Source organism: Oncorhynchus mykiss, chromosome 6, assembly GCF_057628025.1.
Source record: "Oncorhynchus mykiss isolate SJ-2025 chromosome 6, ASM5762802v1, whole genome shotgun sequence".
Taxonomy (NCBI): domain Eukaryota; kingdom Metazoa; phylum Chordata; class Actinopteri; order Salmoniformes; family Salmonidae; genus Oncorhynchus; species Oncorhynchus mykiss.
The window spans coordinates 18,305,716-18,325,004 of NC_143027.1; the positions used below are offsets into that span (position 1 = coordinate 18,305,716).

Here is a 19,289-nt window from a genome sequence, read left to right on the forward strand (position 1 = left end):
AGGTGTAGTGGTATACAGTACCTTTAGAGTAGAGTAGGTGTAGTGGTATACAGTACCTTTAGAGTAGAGTAGGTGTAGTGGTATACAGTACCTTTAGAATAGAGTAGGTGTAGTGGTATACAGTACCTTTAGAGTAGAGTAGGTGTAGTGGTATACAGTACCTTTAGAGTAGAGTAGGTGTAGTGGTATCTAGTACCTTTAGAGTAGTGTAGGTGTAGTGGTATCTAGTACCTTTAGAGTAGTGTAGGTGTAGTGGTATCTAGTACCTTTAGAGTAGTGTAGGTGTAGTGGTATCTAGTACCTTTAGACTAGTGTAGGTGTAGTGGTATCTAGTACCTTTAGAGTAGAGTAGGTGTAGTGGTATACAGTACCTTTAGAGTCGAGTAGGTGTAGTGGTATACAGTACCTTTAGAGTAGGTGTAGGTGTAGTGGTATACAGTACCTTTAGATTAGAGTAGATGTAGTGGTATACAGTACCTTTAGAGTCGAGTAGGTGTAAGGGTAGTGGTATACAGTACCTTTAGAGTAGAGTAGGTGTAGTGGTATACAGTACCTTTAGAGTAGTGTAGGTGTAGTGGTATACAGTACCTTTAGATTAGAGTAGATGTAGTGGTATACAGTACCTTTAGAGTCGAGTAGGTGTAAGGGTAGTGGTATACAGTACCTTTAGAGTAGAGTAGGTGTAGTGGTATACAGTACCTTTAGAGTAGTGTAGGTGTAGTGGTATACAGTACCTTTAGATTAGAGTAGATGTAGTGGTATACAGTACCTTTAGAGTCGAGTAGGTGTAAGGGTAGTGATATACAGTACCTTTAGAGTAGGTGTAAGGGTAGTGGTATACAGTACCTTTAGAGTAGAGTAGGTGTAAGGGTAGTGGTAAGCGAAGTAGCAGACATCGTCCTTGTGGTTGAAGGTCATGCTGAAGGTCATGGTGTAGTAGGACTTCCCCTTCTGACCACCTGCTGCTATCGAGCTCCTAGAGAAGTGGTTTCTAGGTAAAAGGATGTTGAGAAGTTCACAAAAGCTTGATACAATAACATACAGAAACACATTCACATGACACCAGTATCTACGGAAGTGACCAACAAGTAACCTATTTCATGGCCCTGTTCAAAAACTTAACTACAAAATGCACCCTTCCTTCCTCGCTTCCTTGAGGTAAGCACAGACCTAAACTAGCCAAAAAAAGAAACATCCTCTCACTGTCAACTGCGTTTATTTTCAGCAAACTTAACATGTGTAAATATTTGTATGAACATAACACGATTCAACAACTGAGACATAAACTGAACAAGTTCCACAGACATGTAACTAACAGAAATGGAGTAATGTGTCCCTGAACAAAGGGGGGTCAAAATCAAAAGTAACAGTAAGTATCTGGTGTGGCCACCAGCTGCATTAAGTACTGCAGTGCATCTCCTCCTCATGGACAGCACCAGAATTGCCAGGTCTTGCTGTGAGATGTTACCCTACTCTTACACCAAGGCACCTGCAAGCCCCCAGACATTTCTGGGGGGAATGGCCCTAACCCTCACCCTCCAATCCAACAGGTCCCAGACGTGCTCAATGGAATTGAGATCCGGCATTGTCATGCTGGAGGGTCATGTCAGGATAAGCCTGCAGGAAGGTTAACACATGAGGGAGGAGGATGTCTTCCCTGTAACGCAAAGCGTTGAGATTGCCTGCAATGACAACAAGCTCAGTCCGATGATGCTGTGACACACCTCCCCAGACCATGACGGACCCTCCACCCCCAAATTGATCCCGCTCCAGAGTACAGGCCTCGGTGTAACACTCATTCCTTCGACGATAAACGCGCATCTGACCATCATCCCTGGTGAGACATAACCGCGACTCGTCGGTGAAGAGCACTTATTGCCAGTCCTGTCTGGTCCAACGACGGTGGGTTTGTGCCCATAGGCGATGTTGCCGGAGATGTCTGGTGAGGACCTGCCTTACTACAGGCCTACAAGCCCTCAGTCCAGCCTCTCTCAGCCTATTGCGGACAGTCTGAGCAATGATGAAGGGATTGTGCATTCCTGGTGTAACTCTGGCAGTTGTTGTTGCCATCCTGTACCTGTCCCGCAGGTGTGATGTTTGGATGTACCGATCCTGTGCAGGTGTTGTTACACGTGGTCTGCCACTGCGAGGACAATCAGCTGTCCGTCCTGTCTCCCTGTAGCACCGTCGCATCCTGTACCTGTCCCGCAGGGGTGATGTTCGGATGTACCGATCCTGTGCAGGTGTTGTTACACGTGGTCTGCCACTGCGAGGACGATCAGCTGTCCGTCCTGTCTCCCTGTAGCGCTGTCTTAGGCGTTTCACAGTACGAACATTGCAATTTATTGCCCTGGCCACAGCTGCAGTCCTCATGCCTCCTTGCAGCATGCCTAAAGCATGTTCACGCAGATGAGCAGGGAACCTGGGCATCTTTCAGGGTTTTTCAGAGTCAGTAGAAAGGCCTCTTTAGTGTCCTAAGTTTACATAACTGTGACCTTAATTGCCTACTGTCTGTAAGCTGTTAGTGTCTTAACGACCGTTCCACAGGAGCATATTCATTAATTGTTTATGGTTCATTGAACAAGCATGGGAAACAGTGTTTAAACCTTTTACAATGAAGATCTGAAGTTATTTGGATTTTTACGAATGATCTTTGAAAGACAGGGTCCTGAAAAACGAACGTTTCTTTTTTTGCTGAGTTTATAAGTGAAAGCAAAGTTACAGCCCTATTACTTTCACCACACTAATCAATTTAGATCTGGGGTTACTTCAAGGTACAGGTCGGAAGGATGCATTTCTAAAGTATTTCTCCTGACAGGTACACTACTTGTCCGGTGGGCTGTGTGATTACTGCCTCTGCTGGCGGGGTGAGGGAGGACAGTCACACCTACTTGTAGTAACATATGTCTGTTCCGGTGCGAACCCAACGGGGCCTGCCGCTAATGGCCTCCTGTACAGAGTACATTAGAACCTGCATACCTGAAGACAGTACCAAGGAGACGTTAATACCATACACACAGAAAACTGAACTAGCATTTCTTTCGAAAACACAGAAGCTTTGCCAAACATCATTGACTAAATAATGCAACAAAAATGACCAAGTCAGTGAGTCAGTCAGTCACTTACCATAGTTGAACTGGCTGTTTGACTTTTCACAGTTGATGATGTTGAAGCGATAGGGGGCTCCCACGCGCATGCCGCTCACCTCAAAGTAGAACCACTGGTGGTAGTGGTTACTGTTGATGTCGGAGTTTAGGACCAGGTCGTACTCAAACCTGGAACACACACAGATCACATCAGCTCAACCTTTACGCAAACCAAATGGCCCATACATGTGGGCAAAGACGATTGAATACAACAACTACTACCTTTTTTTTTTTACATTTAATTAACTCTTTACAGTTGTGGGAATTGGCCTATATGGACAGGGCAAAATTAAGAAATATGAGAAGCATATGCATAACCATGGTAGCAATTGAAAAGGAACAGTTTGGAGACCGTGGGAAAATGATTAGACCAAAGGTGAGTACACAACAGTTCACCTGACAAGACTGAATCCAAATACTACACTGTTGATTTTATGTGCATTTTACATTTACTGTACTTTACCGCATTTGTTGATAACGAAATCTGAAAATACTCTGGATACATTCAGTAACATGATAAGAATATTTCTGGATAATGTGGGGTAGGTGCAACATGAGACAAAACAATGACAAGGGTTTAAGTGAGAGGAGTAACTGGTGTCTCCAAGTGGACACACACTTCTCCAACGTGTACACAGTTCTGCACTTATGACTGAAAGAGTCTTCAACTATACAGTACTATTATTATACCATTATACTTTAAAAACATTTAAACTTCAAGCAGTAAAATGGCTCTTTGGCTAGCTTTTGCTACAGCCTATATCAAGGGTTATCGAGGGTTAGCATTCTAGCTAACAACTGCAGCATCCAAAATGATTATTTTGCAAAGACCACAAACAAATATAATCTAAGTGACTGTTCAAGCAAGAATTAAAACATCACTGTAAGCATATGAGAAACCCCAAAAAGTTATTTAGTTTAGAAGTAATAAAAACATAGATCTAGGCGATGTTGAATGGGCCCAGCTGGCGATGGCTTTCTTACAGCCTCCAAGAGTGGCGGGTATCTGTACCTGACGTCAGTGGGTCGTGTACTGGAAAAGGGTCTATTGCCAACATGACTAGCTAAATTACAAAATACAATATTACAGTTTTAGGCTTTCGCAAGGTAATTCAGAGAAACAGATCATTTTAGTGTGAATAGAAAGGAGTCATGTTTAAATGATCTAAATGTTGAAAGTGTGTGTGCGACGGAAAGACACAAAATGGTGTAGTTTCAGGCCATGTGGAGGAAAGTGATGCGGGCTGGAGATGGGGGTGTGAGCAGGTGGATCTGGGAAGGGGTGATATTGGGGATGCTTGTGTACATCTGTATGTTGTCGTTTTATATGTGGATGCTTTAAATTGTAAAAAATGATCACACCCAAAAAAGAAAGGAGTCCTGAGTGCATTCAGGTGCGAGTGCCACAGCAAATCTCCTTCACAATAAAAAACATAGACTCATTCTGTTCAGAACAACCCAGTGTATGACGCCATGTTGTCTTGTAACTGTACATCAAATACAGTGATCATAAACATTGACACTGTATAGGACATGAGTTTTATGAGATGGAAATGAGAAGAGCATATTTGGACTCATGGGTGTTTGGCTTGCGTCTCATCTTTCAAAATACATAGTCATCTTAATTTACAGCATTTCCCCTCTCTTTGACAACAAAAAATTAGCAAAGGTTTCCCAATTAGCATGAGGGATCAGAGAATCATCTTGTCGCGCTCGTTGCTCAAGTTCAGAATGGCTGTCAGTGAAAACCCACACTGTGAAGAGCAGAGCCAGAGCTCTGGAAACGCTAGACCCCAGTGTAATGACAGCCACTACGTTCAAACTTATTAGTGTCCAAATCTGCCATTTTGAACCCGTATATACAGGTATGACTAAACTACATTTTTTATTTTTTTTATTTTATCCCAGTTTATGTAACAATGGGACACAACACTCACTTTCTGACTTGAACTGCTTTCCTCAGGTTGCCAGACTCAAACTGAGAGTTGAACTTCAGAGATTCACCGCCGTCAACCACTGGACAACTGAAACACACAGGGCCCACACCGTGAGACACACACACACACACACGCACACACAATTCCCTGGACGGACGATGGTGCTCACCTCTGTATGTCCAAGTCGTAGACCACCTTATCCAGGATGTCGTTGGGGTGGATCAGCCTTTCAATGTCCTGGAAGATCTTAGTCCTGAAGGGGGGCAGAGGACTGAGTGACATCATCATCATCACACAACAGTAGCAGTAAGACAACGGGGGGGAGGGGGCAGTCATATAGATCCTAGATCAGTGTCTAGGGGTCTCACCTCTGCACGCCGTAGACCCTCTCCAGGATGTGTTCTCGGGAGGTGGGTGCCACGTGGCCAAAGTAGTCTGGGTAGGCCACCTCAGAAAACTGTGGCACAGAGCTTGTGCTCTTCACCATCTCCACGTACAGGTCAGGGTCGTGGAGTGGCAGGAGCAAGGCCGTGTCTGGCACATGCAGCACTCCCTCCTCGCTGCTCTCCTCCTCCTCAGCCCAGTCCTCAGCTAACATCTCCTCACCTTCTCCCCCCAGTCGGGCAGCCACACCCCCAGCCAGTATTGGGGGCTGTCTATTGTGCTTGTTGCCCCCTCCTCCTCCACCCTGAGGTCCAGCCCCATCCAGGGACACCCGCTCCAGTCCCTGCACCAGCTCCTGCTCCAGCCCCGCCCCAGGGTGGGTTCGGCTGTGGGTGTGGTCACCGCAGCCATCTTGGTCCTTGGTGATGTTGATGGTGTCAAGGTCCAGGGCAGGGACTGGGGCCGGATGGGGGCACTCCCCCTGAAGGGGGGCAGCAGTGGGGGTTTTCGGGGGTAGGGCCTGGGCGGTGGGAACGATGATTGGGCGGTGAGACTTGGGAGCTGCTGGGGTGGCCGTCACACCTTTCTTTGGGTTGTCAAAGTTAAACACCTGCATAGACACAAAGGAAATTGGACTTCAGGCAGCTTTCTGATCACTTACCACAGTGTGGTCCCCAGGTTAAAAACACACTTCTGTAAGTTTTAAGATGGAATGTTGAAAATGTGGGGGGCAGGTAGCCTCGAGGTTAGCGCGTTGGGCAAGGAACCAAAAGGTCACTGGTTCAATACCCAATTGCTTCAGGGGCACTGGACAATGGGGTCACTGGCCATGACCCCACTCCCTGCAGGTGTCTCAGGGTGAGTTGCAAGAAACATTTCCATTACACACTAGTACAAGTGTATACCGGAAATATGAAAACATCCCCAAAATACTATTATTAAACCAAAGACACAAAGGTGTACTGCATTACCTGGAAATCCTCTGAGAGCTCCATAAAGAATCTCTCATAGATCTTCAGCTCTTCAAACGGCCTGCTATGGGTCTCTTTGGGTCTCAGTTTATTGATGTCCGTTTCTATGTCATCATTCTGCAGAGGGGAAAACATCATCATCAAACACCTGAAAAAGCAGGAACAGGATCCCAATAGAAAACCCTGTATTAGATAGTTTTTACTTCAACCAGAGAGAGAGACAGAGAGAGAGAGAGAGAAGAGACAACCCACAGACAGGCAGAGAGAGAGAGAGAAGAGACAACCCACAGACAGGCAGAGAGAGAGAGAGAGAAGAGACAACCCACAGACAGGCAGAGAGAGAGAGAGAAGAGACAACCCACAGACAGGCAGAGAGAGAGAGAGAGAGAGAGACAACCCACAGACAGGCAGAGAGAGAGAGAGAAGAGACAACCCACAGACAGGCAGAGAGAGAGAGAGAAGAGACAACCCACAGACAGGCAGAGAGAGAGAGAGAGAAGAGACAACCCACAGACAGGCAGAGAGAGAGAGAGAAGAGACAACCCACAGACAGGCAGAGAGAGAGAGAGAAGAGACAACCCACAGACAGGCAGAGAGAGAGAGAGAGAAGAGAGACAACCCACAGACAGGCAGAGAGAGAGAAGAGAGACAACCCACAGACAGGCAGAGAGAGAGAAGAGAGACAACCCACAGACAGGCAGAGAGAGAGAGAGAGAGAGAAGAGACAACCCACAGACAGGCAGAGAGAGAGAGAGAAGAGAGACAACCCACAGACAGGCAGAGAGAGAGAAGAGAGACAACCCACAGACAGGCAGAGAGAGAGAGAGAGAGAGAGAGAGAGAGAGAGAAGAGACAACCCACAGACAGGCAGAGAGAGAGAGAGAAGAGAGACAACCCACAGACAGGCAGAGAGAGAGAGAGAAGAGAGACAACCCACAGACAGGCAGAGAGAGAGAGAAGAGAGACAACCCACAGACAGGCAGAGAGAGAGAAGAGAGACAACCCACAGACAGGCAGAGAGAGAGAGAGAAGAGAGACAACCCACAGACAGGCAGAGAGAGAGAAGAGAGACAACCCACAGACAGGCAGAGAGAGAGAGAGAGAGAGAGAGAGAGAGAGAAGAGACAACCCACAGACAGGCAGAGAGAGAGAGAGAAGAGAGACAACCCACAGACAGGCAGAGAGAGAAGAGAGACAACCCACAGACAGGCAGAGAGAGAGAGAGAGAGAGAGAGAGAGAGAGAGAGAAGAGAGACAACCCACAGACAGGCAGAGAGAGAGAGAGAGAGAGACAACCCACAGACAGGCAGAGAGAGAGAGAGAGAGAAGAGAGAGAGAGAAGAGAGACAACCCACAGACAGGCAGAGAGAGAGAGAGAAGAGAGAGAGACAACCCACAGACAGGCAGAGAGAGAGAGTGAGAAGAGAGAGAGAGAAGAGAGACAACCCACAGACAGGCAGAGAGAGAGAAGAGAGAGAGAGAAGAGAGACAACCCACAGACAGGCAGAGAGAGAGAGAGAGAGAGAGAGACAACCCACAGACAGGCAGAGAGAGAGAGTGAGAAGAGAGAGAGAGAAGAGAGACAACCCACAGACAGGCAGAGAGAGAGAGAGAGAGAAGAGAGAGAGAGAAGAGAGACAACCCACAGACAGGCAGAGAGAGAGAGAGAGAGAGAAGAGAGAGAGAACCCACAGACAGGCAGAGAGAGAGAGAGAGAAGAGAGAGAGAGAAGAGAGAACCCACAGACAGGCAGAGAGAGAGAGTGAGAAGAGAGAGAGAGGAGAGAGACAACCCACAGACAGGCAGAGAGAGAGAGAGAGAAGAGAGAGAGAGAAGAGAGACAACCCACAGACAGGCAGAGAGAGAGAGAGAGAGAGAGAGAGACAACCCACAGACAGGCAGAGAGAGAGAGAGAGAGAGAAGAGAGAGAGAGAAGAGAGACAACCCACAGACAGGCAGAGAGAGAGAGAGAGAGAGAGAGAGAGAGAGAGAGAGAGAGAGAGAGAGAGAGAGAGAGAGAGAGATGAGAGACAACCCACAGACAGGCAGAGAGAGAGAGAGCAGCTGTGGTTGTGGTCAGTATATATGTTTGCATATTACGTCTGTCAGTCTGGTCACTGCAGTGTAACCTTTCTTGTGGTCATTCTGCGGTCAGTCAAACAAGGTGCGGTTTAAATTAAAAGGCTGTGGTCATGGTCACTGTACCCCAGCGTGGTGGTCCTTCTCCTCCACCTCGTTCTCCATGTCGTTCTCGGCCTCTGCTTCCTCATTATTGTCGCTCTCGTCCACCACATCATCCACTGGCAAGCACACACAGGGAAACAGGCAGGGTTAGCATCAATTCCATTTCTAATCAGTCAGGCCAGGAAGTAAAACATACATTATAGTTTACTTTCAGTTTACTTCCTGAATTGAGCCCAAGATTAAGGCGTAACAGGTTACAGGGGGTAGCGTTTCCATAAAACAAAGACAATCTTAAGTCCATTAGTAAGCAAAGGATGAACAATGATCAATGCTTAGTTAAATAAAAGGTTAAAATGCTAAAGATGATATTTATGATTTATGATTGGTTGGTTGGATTGTGCACTAGAGAAAGGTGACTGAGAATAAGTAGCCAGGAGTGAGATGAGCGAGAGCTGGTGTCTTGATTGGCTTGTTGAGTGAGGTGACGTCAATGAACAACTAAGTAGTGTGAAAGTTCACGAGTTACAGATCCTTGATGTAGGACAGGGTGTATTATACTGTTAGCAGTGTGACAGACTGAGGAGTGTGAGAGTCAGTAGTGGTTAGGCTGCTGCTATTTATTGTGACAAGTCTTACCCCATGGGGGCTTGGTGTAGAACTGGTAAATGGGTCCTCCTGAAATGGACGTGTGGAGCGTGAGAGTTAACTGTGTGCAATGACCATTGGGGTGATTTAAGTGGCTCGCAAGTATTGTGAGTGTAGAATGGGTGTGTCTGTGTGTGAGCCTCACTCCCCAGTGGCTGGTTGTAGAGCTGAGCGACTGGCCCTCCTGCAGGTACATGAAGCAGCTGGTGGTGGAAGACACTCTTGATGGTGGGCAGAGGGAGGCGGTTCTTGGGGAAGCACTTCCTCATGATGAGGCTGGAGGTATTGATCAGAGGGTCCAGAGTCCTCACTGACAGGCACTCCTAAAAACAACACATCACCATCATTAATATTAATATTCACCACCATAATCATCCGTTTTGGTGTAATGTAAAAGGTGAGACAGCATTGGGGATAAAGCTAGGAACATAGAGGGTGGCTGAGACTGAGCTCAGGTTTTGGTAATGTTGTCACCCTACTCACAGTGGAGGTGTTATAGAGGATCCTCATCCCGTCAGCGTCGATGAAGGCCTTGCGGCCCAGTTTGATGTTGGTGATGTTCTTCAGGCAGCTCAGGATGCCCTTGCGGATGAGTGTGTGGCGGTGGCGCGTGTCGTTGCGGTGCCAATCCTGATAGATGTACAGCAGGACGGGCACATGGACCACCGCCCGCTGGGCGTTCGTCTCTGAGGGATGGAGAGAAGAAGGAATGAGGAAGTGGGCGAGGGAAGGATGTAAGGAGAGACGGGGAGGGAGGGGGAGAAGGATGGAGAGAGAGAGAGACTGGTTGATAATAGCCACTGACAATAGCACTGTTATTGAAGAACCATGACAGGACATTGTTCTAAACACTGCAGAGCGAGAGAACGGGGGAAGAGAGAGAGACACTTACTGGATTTGAGCAAGGCCCCCAGTGTGTCCAGGGATACTCTGTTGAGTAAAAGACAGCCAGAGAAGGGTCAAAAACAGCAGCACCCACCATTCATCCTCAACACATACACACGCCACTTACTTCAGCAGACTGGTGTTTTTTTTGCTGTAGGGTCCAATGATTTTGAACATGAGCTCCACCACTCCATTCTTCCCCAGGGACACAGCATTCACAGCTGAAGGCAGACAAACCTCAATGCCCTCAACAATACCACCAGAAAGTAGTTGGCTGTAGTTGAAGTCATACTACAATGGGCTGGGTTTGGAACTGTCAGATGTATGGTTCCTATGGCAACAGCAGGTTGGGTTAGTAACTGTCAGACAGATGTATGGTTCCTACAGTATGTAAGGTCAGACTCACTGTTGGAAGAGTAGACCTGTAGAACCAGCAGACAGGGCAGCAGCAGCTTGTAGTTCTGCAGGTTTTGTTTGAGAAGGTTCACAGTGACGTTCAGAGCTCCGTTCAGACGGGCTTTCACACCAAACTTCCTGTCTGGAGAAAGACAGACGTGAAGGGGTGTACATGCTAAAATTGGTATGGATTTAGTTTATGGTAGAAGTTTGAATGACAATGTTGGGGCTCCTGGTACAGTGATAGAGTACCTTAACATAGAGTGTGTGTTACCTTTTGGTCCAACCTTGGCCAGGACTGAGTGGAGCTGCAGCATGACCTCCTCACTAGGGGGAGACTCTTTACTGGCACTGATGACCAGCTGCAGCAAGATGCCTGTGCCACCCTTGGACACAAACACACCAATCCTGCGACCCCCACCTGGGACAGAGAGAGACACACACACAAACACCTATTACTACAGCCTCCACAAATTGATCATTCACCATTTACATTTTTTAAAGTCAAATGATCCCCATCAGTTTCCACAAAACCAACCTATCAGTTCAGCTGTTATTGAGCAGAGTTCACACAAACCATGTGAGAAAATCTAGTCTGATCTCAACTGGATTCCATTGGTCTGGCAGTGTGACCGGGGAAAAAAAGATAACAAACAAAATCCTGTTCACATTTTTTTGAAAGATTCTTGATCAGTCTCAGATTTTGTGAACAGTTTCCAAATTTCTATAACTTGACAATCGACACCAGTTGAAATGAGTCTACATTTTCTTAGATGGTCTGCGTGAAAACAAAACCTACCCAATCAAAGCACTGTTTCCACCCAAGACAATTGACACTTGTCAAATCAGAGATCAGGACACTCAAACAGAACACCGTTTGCCCCCATTATCCAATTACAGAGCGGTTACCACTTACCCACGGTTAACAGCTCATTCAGAATGTACAAAATGTTCAGGATAGATTGCAGATCCTGTGTGTTCTATCAAAAACAGAGAGCATGCTGGGTATTACCAACACACTCAATAACACGTGAGCATGGACAAAGACATTTGTATGTGCACACACAGACAGACACACAACCATTCATGCACACACCACCAAATCTACACATACACATAAACCTTCTCACTTAGGTTTCAGTCTCTACAAATAGTAATGGCTTTTCCCCAACTCATAAATTGATCTGTCATCAAGTGGTATATATAAAGACATAGGGAGATATAACTAGACGGGGAGATTTAGAAGCCATTGCCAAAACCAAGTGTGTGCTATGTAAACTGCATCTCGGGAGGACAATTATTTCCAATACTTTTAGGATACCATGACGTTGATAGTAGGGCTGGGCGATATGGGCAAAATATTATATCATGGTATTTAAAAAAAAAACGGTATGACGGTATTTTTAGTTTTTGAATAATAAAAGTTATACATTTGCTTTATGAGTAGTGAGTGATCCTAGGGTGGCGACACATCCATTCTAAGTGATATCAATGAGTCTTTCTCCATTCTGATTGTTATATACTGTTCAATTCAACTTCAACCAAAACAAATTACAGCACTTTTATCATTTCTGCATTTCCTGCAATCAATTGCAGTGGTGGAAAAATACCCAATTGTCATACTTGAGTAAAAATAAAGATACGTTAATAGAAAATGACTCAAGTAAAAGTCACCCAGTAAAATACTACTTGAGTAAAAGTATAAAAGTATTTGGCTTTAAAAATACTTAAGTATCAAAAGTAAAAGTATAAATAATTTCAAATTCCTTATATTAAGCAAACCAGACGGCACAATGTTCTTGTTTTTTAAATTTACGGATAGCCAGGCGCACACTCCAACACTAAGACATAATTTACAAACAACGCATTTGTGTTTAGTGAGTCCTCAGAGGCAGTAGATGACCAGGGATGTTCTGTTGACAAGTGCGTGAATTGGACCATTTTCCTGTCCCGCTAAGCATTCAAAATGTAATGAGTACTTTTAGGTGTCAGGAGAAATGGTCCAAATCATGTAAAAAGTACAGTATTTTCTTTAGGAATGTAGTGAAGTAAAAGTTGGCAAAAATAAAAAATAGTAAAGTACAGATACCAAAAAAAACTACTTAAGTAAAAAATACTTTCAAGTACTATTTAAGTACTTTACACCACTACTCAATTGAGATAACTTCCACACTGCCACGTAGGGCTGCACTATATAGGCAAATAATCTAGGACTTATTTTTAACCAAATGTTGCAATTGCGATTTGACTTGTGAATTAGGGCAAAAATATTGGAATCATGGAAATAGAATGACTATTTTGAATACAGTGTCGTTTGAATACAGGCACTTTGAATACAGTGTCATTTGAGACAATTAATTCAAATGCCAGGGAAGAGTAATTGTGACATGGTAGGAACTAAAGTGTTGATAAGTGTTTCCTAGGGGACCCTATAAGCTTTGGCTATATTGCAAGTTCTCTTATCTACTTCATGTAGCTAACATATTCTTGCTTTGCATATTCCTCTTTGATTTAGAAGATACTGTTGCACAAACAACATGCTGATTTAGGTCTACACTATCACTGGTATTATCAGGCAGGCTGTATTAGCTTGCTACGTTTGCTCTTACTCAGTATATTTATTAGCTAGCTAGCTATTAGCATTAGCGGCTATCAATTAGCGTCTCACAAGATTTAGGGCAACATGCTATGAAAAGACAAACTAGCTGTTTGCTGATGTAAGAAACACAAACTAATAGTGTCATTATAGAACCCTAGTGGATTTATATGAAGAAGCTAAGTGAAAACAGCATTGTTGTCATCAACATTGTTGCATGTGCTGCATTGACCATGCAGACTGAACACAAGTGCCTTGTGGTTGAGAAACATCAAATGGACTCCTTGAGTGACAGGGGACGTGGCTAGGTCTGTGTGGTTAGTAGAGCGGAGAAAGATGACTCAAGTAGCGAAATAAACTATAAAAATGTACATTAAACATGGTGTATCACATTTAACAAACCAAACATTCAAATACCGTTACATAAGGTAAAGTAAAAACCCATACCGCCCAGCCCTAAATGATAGTTATTGTTATAACACTACTGAACCAAGCTGTACAGTACTGGCCTGGTTACGCATCCACCATACTTGCTGGACAAGTGCTAAAAAAGGCAAACTGAAAAGAAAATAGCAACGCCAGCACAATATTCCTTGTTATGAATGTGTTAGTCTCCTTATTCCCTCTCCTTATTATGTTGTGGTATTGTACAGTAGCGGAATATGGAGTTAAATGAGTGACATGTGAGCTCGATGTTTGGCACTAACTTAACTCTATAGTGGAATGTGGCGGGAACTCACCTCCAAAGTCGCCAGGATAACCTCCATGCCACTGGAGCCCTTGGACACGATCTCCTTCCGTGTCTTCTCTGTAACACAAACAGGGACCTTAGTTACATTACATTTCCCTCCACTATGTTAGCGCTTACAAATAGGCTACTGTAGTACAAATAATCAATCATCATCATCATGCTGGCCTTTTTACCATGCCATTTCTTAATCAAATATCAGAATTCATGTGAAAGTGAGTAGTAGTGTATAAGCAAAGATAAAAAATAACATTCAGTGCCATCGGTGCATAATTCAGACCCCTTTACTTTTACCACATTTAATTATGTTACAGTCTTAAAATGACAGCCTTAAAATAGTTTTTCCCCCCTCATCAATCTACACACAATACCCCATAATGTCAAAGCAAGAAAAGGTTTTTAGAAATTTGTGCAAAAAAAAATAATAACTGAAATAGACCCTTTACTCAGTACTTTGTTGAAGCACCTCTGGCGTCAAAATGATCACAAGAAAGGTGAGCAAAAATCCCAGAACCACACAGGGGGACCTAGTGAATGACCTGCAGAGAGCTGGGACCAAAGTAACAAAGCCTACCATCAGCAAGGGCATTGAAGATGATTTATTACGTTTGCAATTGCAACAAATAATCTGCTCAGACCCCAACCAAGGATCATCAAAAGTCGTGCTATAAATTCACAGACAACACAAAGATTCCTTGATGTCCTTCCAGATTCCCTCTGTCTACCCAAGGACGCCAGAGGACAAAAATCAGTTAACCACCTAACTGAGGAACTCAATTTAACCTTGCACAATACCCTAGTTGCAGTTGCACCCCTAAAAACTAAAAACATTTCTCATAAGAAACTAGCTCCCTGGTACACAGAAAATACCCGAGCTCTGAAGCAAGCTTCCAGAAAATTGGAACGGAAATGGCGCCACACCAAACTGGAAGTCTTCCGACTAGCTTGGAAAGACAGTACTGTGCAGTACCGAAGAGCCCTTACTGCTGCTCGATCGTCCTATTTTTCTAACTTAATTGAGGAAAATAAGAACAATCCGAAATTCCTTTTTGATACTGTCGCAAAGCTAACTAAAAAGCAGCATTCCCCAAGAGAGGATGACTTTCACTTTAGCAGTGATAAATTCATGAACTTCTTTGAGGAAAATATTATTATTATTAGAAAGCAAATTACGGACTCCTCCTTAAATCTGCGTATTCCTTCAAAGCTCAGTTGTCCTGAGTCTGCACAACTCTGCCAGGACCTAGGATCAAGAGACACTCAAGTGTTTTAGTACTATATATCTTGACACAATGATGAAAATAATCATGGCCTCTAAACCTTCAAGCTGCATACTGGACCCTATTCCAACTAAACTACTGAAAGAGCTGCTTCCTGTGCTTGGCCCTCCTATGTTGAACATAATAAACGGCTCTCTATCCACCGGATGTGTACCAAACTCACTAAAAGTGGCAGTAATAAAGCCTCTCTTGAAAAAGCCAAACCTTGACCCAGAAAATATAAAAAACTATCGGCCTATATCGAATCTTCCATTCCTCTCAAAAATGTTAGAAAAGGCTGTTGCGCAACAACTCACTGCCTTCCTGAAGACAAACAATGTATACGAAATGCTTCAGTCTGGTTTTAGACCCCATCATAGCACTGAGACGGCACTTGTGAAGGTGGTAAATTACATTTTAATGGCATCGGACCGAGGCTCTGCATCTGTCCTCGTGCTCCTAGACCTTAGTGCTGCTTTTGATACCATCGATCACCACATTCTTTTGGAGAGATTGGAAACCCAAATTGGTCTACACGGACAAGGCCTGGTTTAGATCTTATCTGTCGGAAAGATATCAGTTTGTCTCTGTGAATGGTTTGTCCTCTGACAAATCAACTGTAAATTCGGTGTTCCTCAAGGTTCCGTTTTAGGACCACTATTGTTTTCACTATATATTTTACCTCTTGGGGATGTTATTCGAAAACATAATGTTAACTTTCACTGCTATGCGGATGACACACAGCTGTACATTTCAATGAAACATGGTGAAGCCCCAAAATTGCCCTTGCTAGAATAATGTGTTTCAGACATAAGGAAGTGGATGGCTGCAAACTTTCTACTTTTAAACTCGGACAAAACAGAGATGCTTGTTCTAGGTCCCAAGAAACAAAGAGATCTTCTGTTGAATCTGACAATTAATCTTAATGGTTGTACAGTCGTCTCAAATAAAACTGTGAAGGACCTCAGCTTACTCTGGACCCTGATCTCTCTTTTGAAGAACATATCAAGACCATTTCAAGGACAGCTTTTTTCCATCTACGTAACATTGAAAAAATCAGAAACTTTCTGTCCAAAAATGATGCAGAAAAATTAATCCATGCTTTTGTCACTTCTAGGTTAGACTATTGCAATGCTCTACTTTCTGGCTACCCGGATAAAGCACTAAATAAAACTTCAGTTAGTGCTAAATACGGCTGCTAGAATCCTGACTAGAACCAAAAAATTTGATCATATTACTCCAGTGCTAGCCTCTCTACACTGGCTTCCTGTCAAAGCAAGGGCTGATTTCAAGGTTTTACTGCTAACCTACAAAGCATTACATGGGCTTGCTCCTACCTATCTCTCTGATTTGGTCCTGCCGTACATACCTACACGTACGCTACGGTCACAAGACGCAGGCCTCCTAATTGTCCCTAGAATTTCTAAGCAAACAGCTGGAGGCAGGGCTTTCTCCTATAGAGCTCCATTTTTATGGAATGGTCTTCCTACCCATGTGAGACGCAAACTCGGTCTCAACCTTTAAGTCTTTACTGAAGACTCATCTCTTCAGTGGGTCATATGATTGAGTGTAGTCTGGCCCAGGAGTGTGAACGGAAAGGCTCTGGAGCAACGAACCGCCCTTGCTGTCTCTGCCTGGCCGGTTCCCCTCTTTCCACTGGGATTCTCTGCCTCTAACCCTGTTACAGGGGCTGAGTCACTGGCTTACTGGGGCTCTCTCATGCCGTCCCTGGAGGGGGTGCGTCACCTGAGTGGGTTGATTCACTGATGTGGTCATCCTGTCTGGGTTGCCCCCCCCCCCCCCCCCCCTTGGGTTGTGCCGTGGCGGAGGTCTTTGTGGGCTATACTCAGCCTTGTCTCAGGATGGTAAGTTGGTGGTTAAAGATATCCCTCTAGTGGTGTGGGGGCTGTGCTTTGGCAAAGTGGGTGGGGTTATATCCTTCCTGTTTGGCCCTGTCTGGGGGTGTCCTCGGATGGGGCCACAGTGTCTCCTGACCCCTCCTGTCTCAGCCTCCAGTATTTATGCTGCAGTAGTTTATGTGTCGGGGGGCTAGGGTCAGTTTGTTATATCTGGAGTACTTCTCCTGTCCTATTCGGTGTCCTGTGTGAATCTAAGTGTGCGTTCTCTAATTCTCTCCTTCTCTCTTTCTCTCTCTCGGAGGACCTGAGCCCTAGGACCATGCCGCAGGACTACCTGACATGATGACTCCTTGCTGTCCCCAGTCCACCTGGCCGTGCTGCTGCTCCAGTTTCAACTGTTCTGCCTTATTATTATTCGACCATGCTGGTCATTTATGAACATTTGAACATCTTGGCCATGTTCTGTTATAATCTCCACCCGGCACAGCCAGAAGAGGACTGGCTATCCCACATATGCTCTCTCTAATTCTCTCTTTCTTTCTCTCTCTCGGAGGACCTGAGCCCTAGGACCATGCCCCAGGAATACCTGACATGATGACTCCTTGCTGTCCCCAGTCCACCTGACTGTGCTGCTGCTCCAGTTTCAACTATTCTGCCTTATTATTGTTCGACCATGCTGGTCATTTATGAACATTTGAACATCTTGACCATGTTCTGTTATAATCTCCACCCGGCACAGCCAGAAGAGGACTGGCCACCCCACATAGCCTGGTTCCTCTCTAGGTTTCTTCCTAGGTTTTGGCCTTTCTAGGGAGTTTTTCCTAGCCACCGTGCTTCTACACCTGCATTGCTTGCTGTTTGGGGTTTTAGGCTGGGTTTCTGTACAGCACTTTGAGATATCAGCTGATGTACGAAGGGCTATATAAATACATTTGATTTGATTTTGATTTGAAGATGAAACGTGGCTGGGTATTTCAGCATGACAATGATCCCAAACACACCGCCCGGGCAACGAAGGAGTAGCTTCGTAAGAAGCATTTCAAGGTCCTGGAGTAGCCTAGCCAGTCTCCAGATCTCAACCCCATATCCGTGTTGCCCAGCAACAACCCCAAAACATCACAGCTCTAGAGGAGATCTGCATGGAGGAATGGGCCAAAATACCAGCAACAGTGTGTGAAAACCTTGTGAAGACTTACAGAAAACGTTTGACCTCTGTCATTGCCAACAAAGGGTATATAACAAAGTATTGAGATACACTTTTGTTATTGACCAAATACTTATTTTCCACCATAATTTGCAAATAAATTCATAAAAAATCCTACAATGTGATTTTCTGGATTTTTTTCTCATTTTGTCTGTCATAGTTGAAGTGTACCTATGATGAAAATTACAGGCCTATCTCATATTTTTAAGTGGGAGAACTTGCACAATTGGTGGCTGACTAAATACTTTTTTGCCCCACTGTATGCATAGTCACTAACTATACATTCATGTACATACAACATAAATTAGCCCAACTAACCAGTGCCCCCACACATTGGCTACCCAGACTATCTGCATTGTGTCCCACCACCCACCAATCCCTCTTTTACGCTACTGCTACTCTCTGTTTATCATATATGCATAGTCACTTTAACCATACCTACATGTACATACTATCTCAATTTGCCCGACCAACCGGTGCCTGTACATTGCCTCGCTACTGTATATAGTCTCGCTACTGTTATTATTCACTGTCTTTTTACTGTCGTTTTTAAGTTCCTTACTTATCTATTGTTCACCTAATACCTATTTTTTTACTTAAAAATTGCACCACTGTTGGTTAGGGTCTATAAGTAAGCATTTCACTGTAAGGTCTACCTACACCTGATTTGGGCAAACTCCAAGCAGGCTGTCATGTGCCTTTTACTGAGGATTGGCTTCCGTCTGGCCACTCTATCATAAAGGACTGGTTGGTGGAGTGCTGCAGAGATGGTTGTCCTTCTAGAAGGTTCTCCCATCTCCACAGAGGAACTCTGTCAGAGTGACCATCGGGTTCTTGGTCACCTCCCTGACCAAGGCCCTTCTCCCCCGATTGCTCAGTTTGGGCAAGCGGCCAGCTCTAGGAAGAGTCTTGGTGGTTCCAAACTTCTTACATTTAATAATGATGGGAGGGCACTGTGTGCTTGGGGACCTTCAATGCTGCAGACATTTTTTGGTACCCTTCCCCAGATCTGTGCCTCGACACAATCCTGTCTCGGAGCTCTACGGACAATTCCTTCGACCTCATGGCTTGGTTT

General features: G+C 44.7%; 1 protein-coding gene across 5 annotated transcripts in view; it reads right to left on the reverse strand.

The window, feature by feature from the left end:
* The window catches only part of agtpbp1 (ATP/GTP binding carboxypeptidase 1), a 42,364-nt gene that overhangs the window by 12,542 nt on the left and 10,533 nt on the right, over positions 1-19,289 (reverse strand). For 3 of the 5 annotated variants that reach the window (XR_016496532.1, XM_021605436.3, XM_090237106.1), the window contains 17 exons: positions 13,885-13,952; positions 11,465-11,528; positions 10,823-10,969; positions 10,559-10,690; positions 10,280-10,373; positions 10,160-10,197; positions 9,751-9,953; positions 9,413-9,590; positions 9,259-9,297; positions 8,644-8,738; positions 6,439-6,555; positions 5,452-6,077; positions 5,253-5,336; positions 5,084-5,170; positions 3,127-3,275; positions 2,892-2,979; positions 847-991 (listed from right to left, as the gene is read on the reverse strand). Coding sequence is in view for 4 of the 5 variants with exons in the window: in XM_021605436.3 (XP_021461111.3) it covers positions 847-991; positions 2,892-2,979; positions 3,127-3,275; positions 5,084-5,170; positions 5,253-5,336; positions 5,452-6,077; positions 6,439-6,555; positions 8,644-8,738; positions 9,259-9,297; positions 9,413-9,590; positions 9,751-9,953; positions 10,160-10,197; positions 10,280-10,373; positions 10,559-10,690; positions 10,823-10,969; positions 11,465-11,528; positions 13,885-13,952 (2,354 nt within the window). In the remaining variant the exon portion in view is untranslated. The remainder of the gene's footprint in view (positions 1-846; positions 992-2,891; positions 2,980-3,126; positions 3,276-5,083; positions 5,171-5,252; positions 5,337-5,451; positions 6,078-6,438; positions 6,556-8,643; positions 8,739-9,258; positions 9,298-9,412; positions 9,591-9,750; positions 9,954-10,159; positions 10,198-10,279; positions 10,374-10,558; positions 10,691-10,822; positions 10,970-11,464; positions 11,529-13,884; positions 13,953-19,289) is intronic. The other 2 variants (XM_021605440.3, XM_090237107.1) reach the window with 1 other exon arrangement.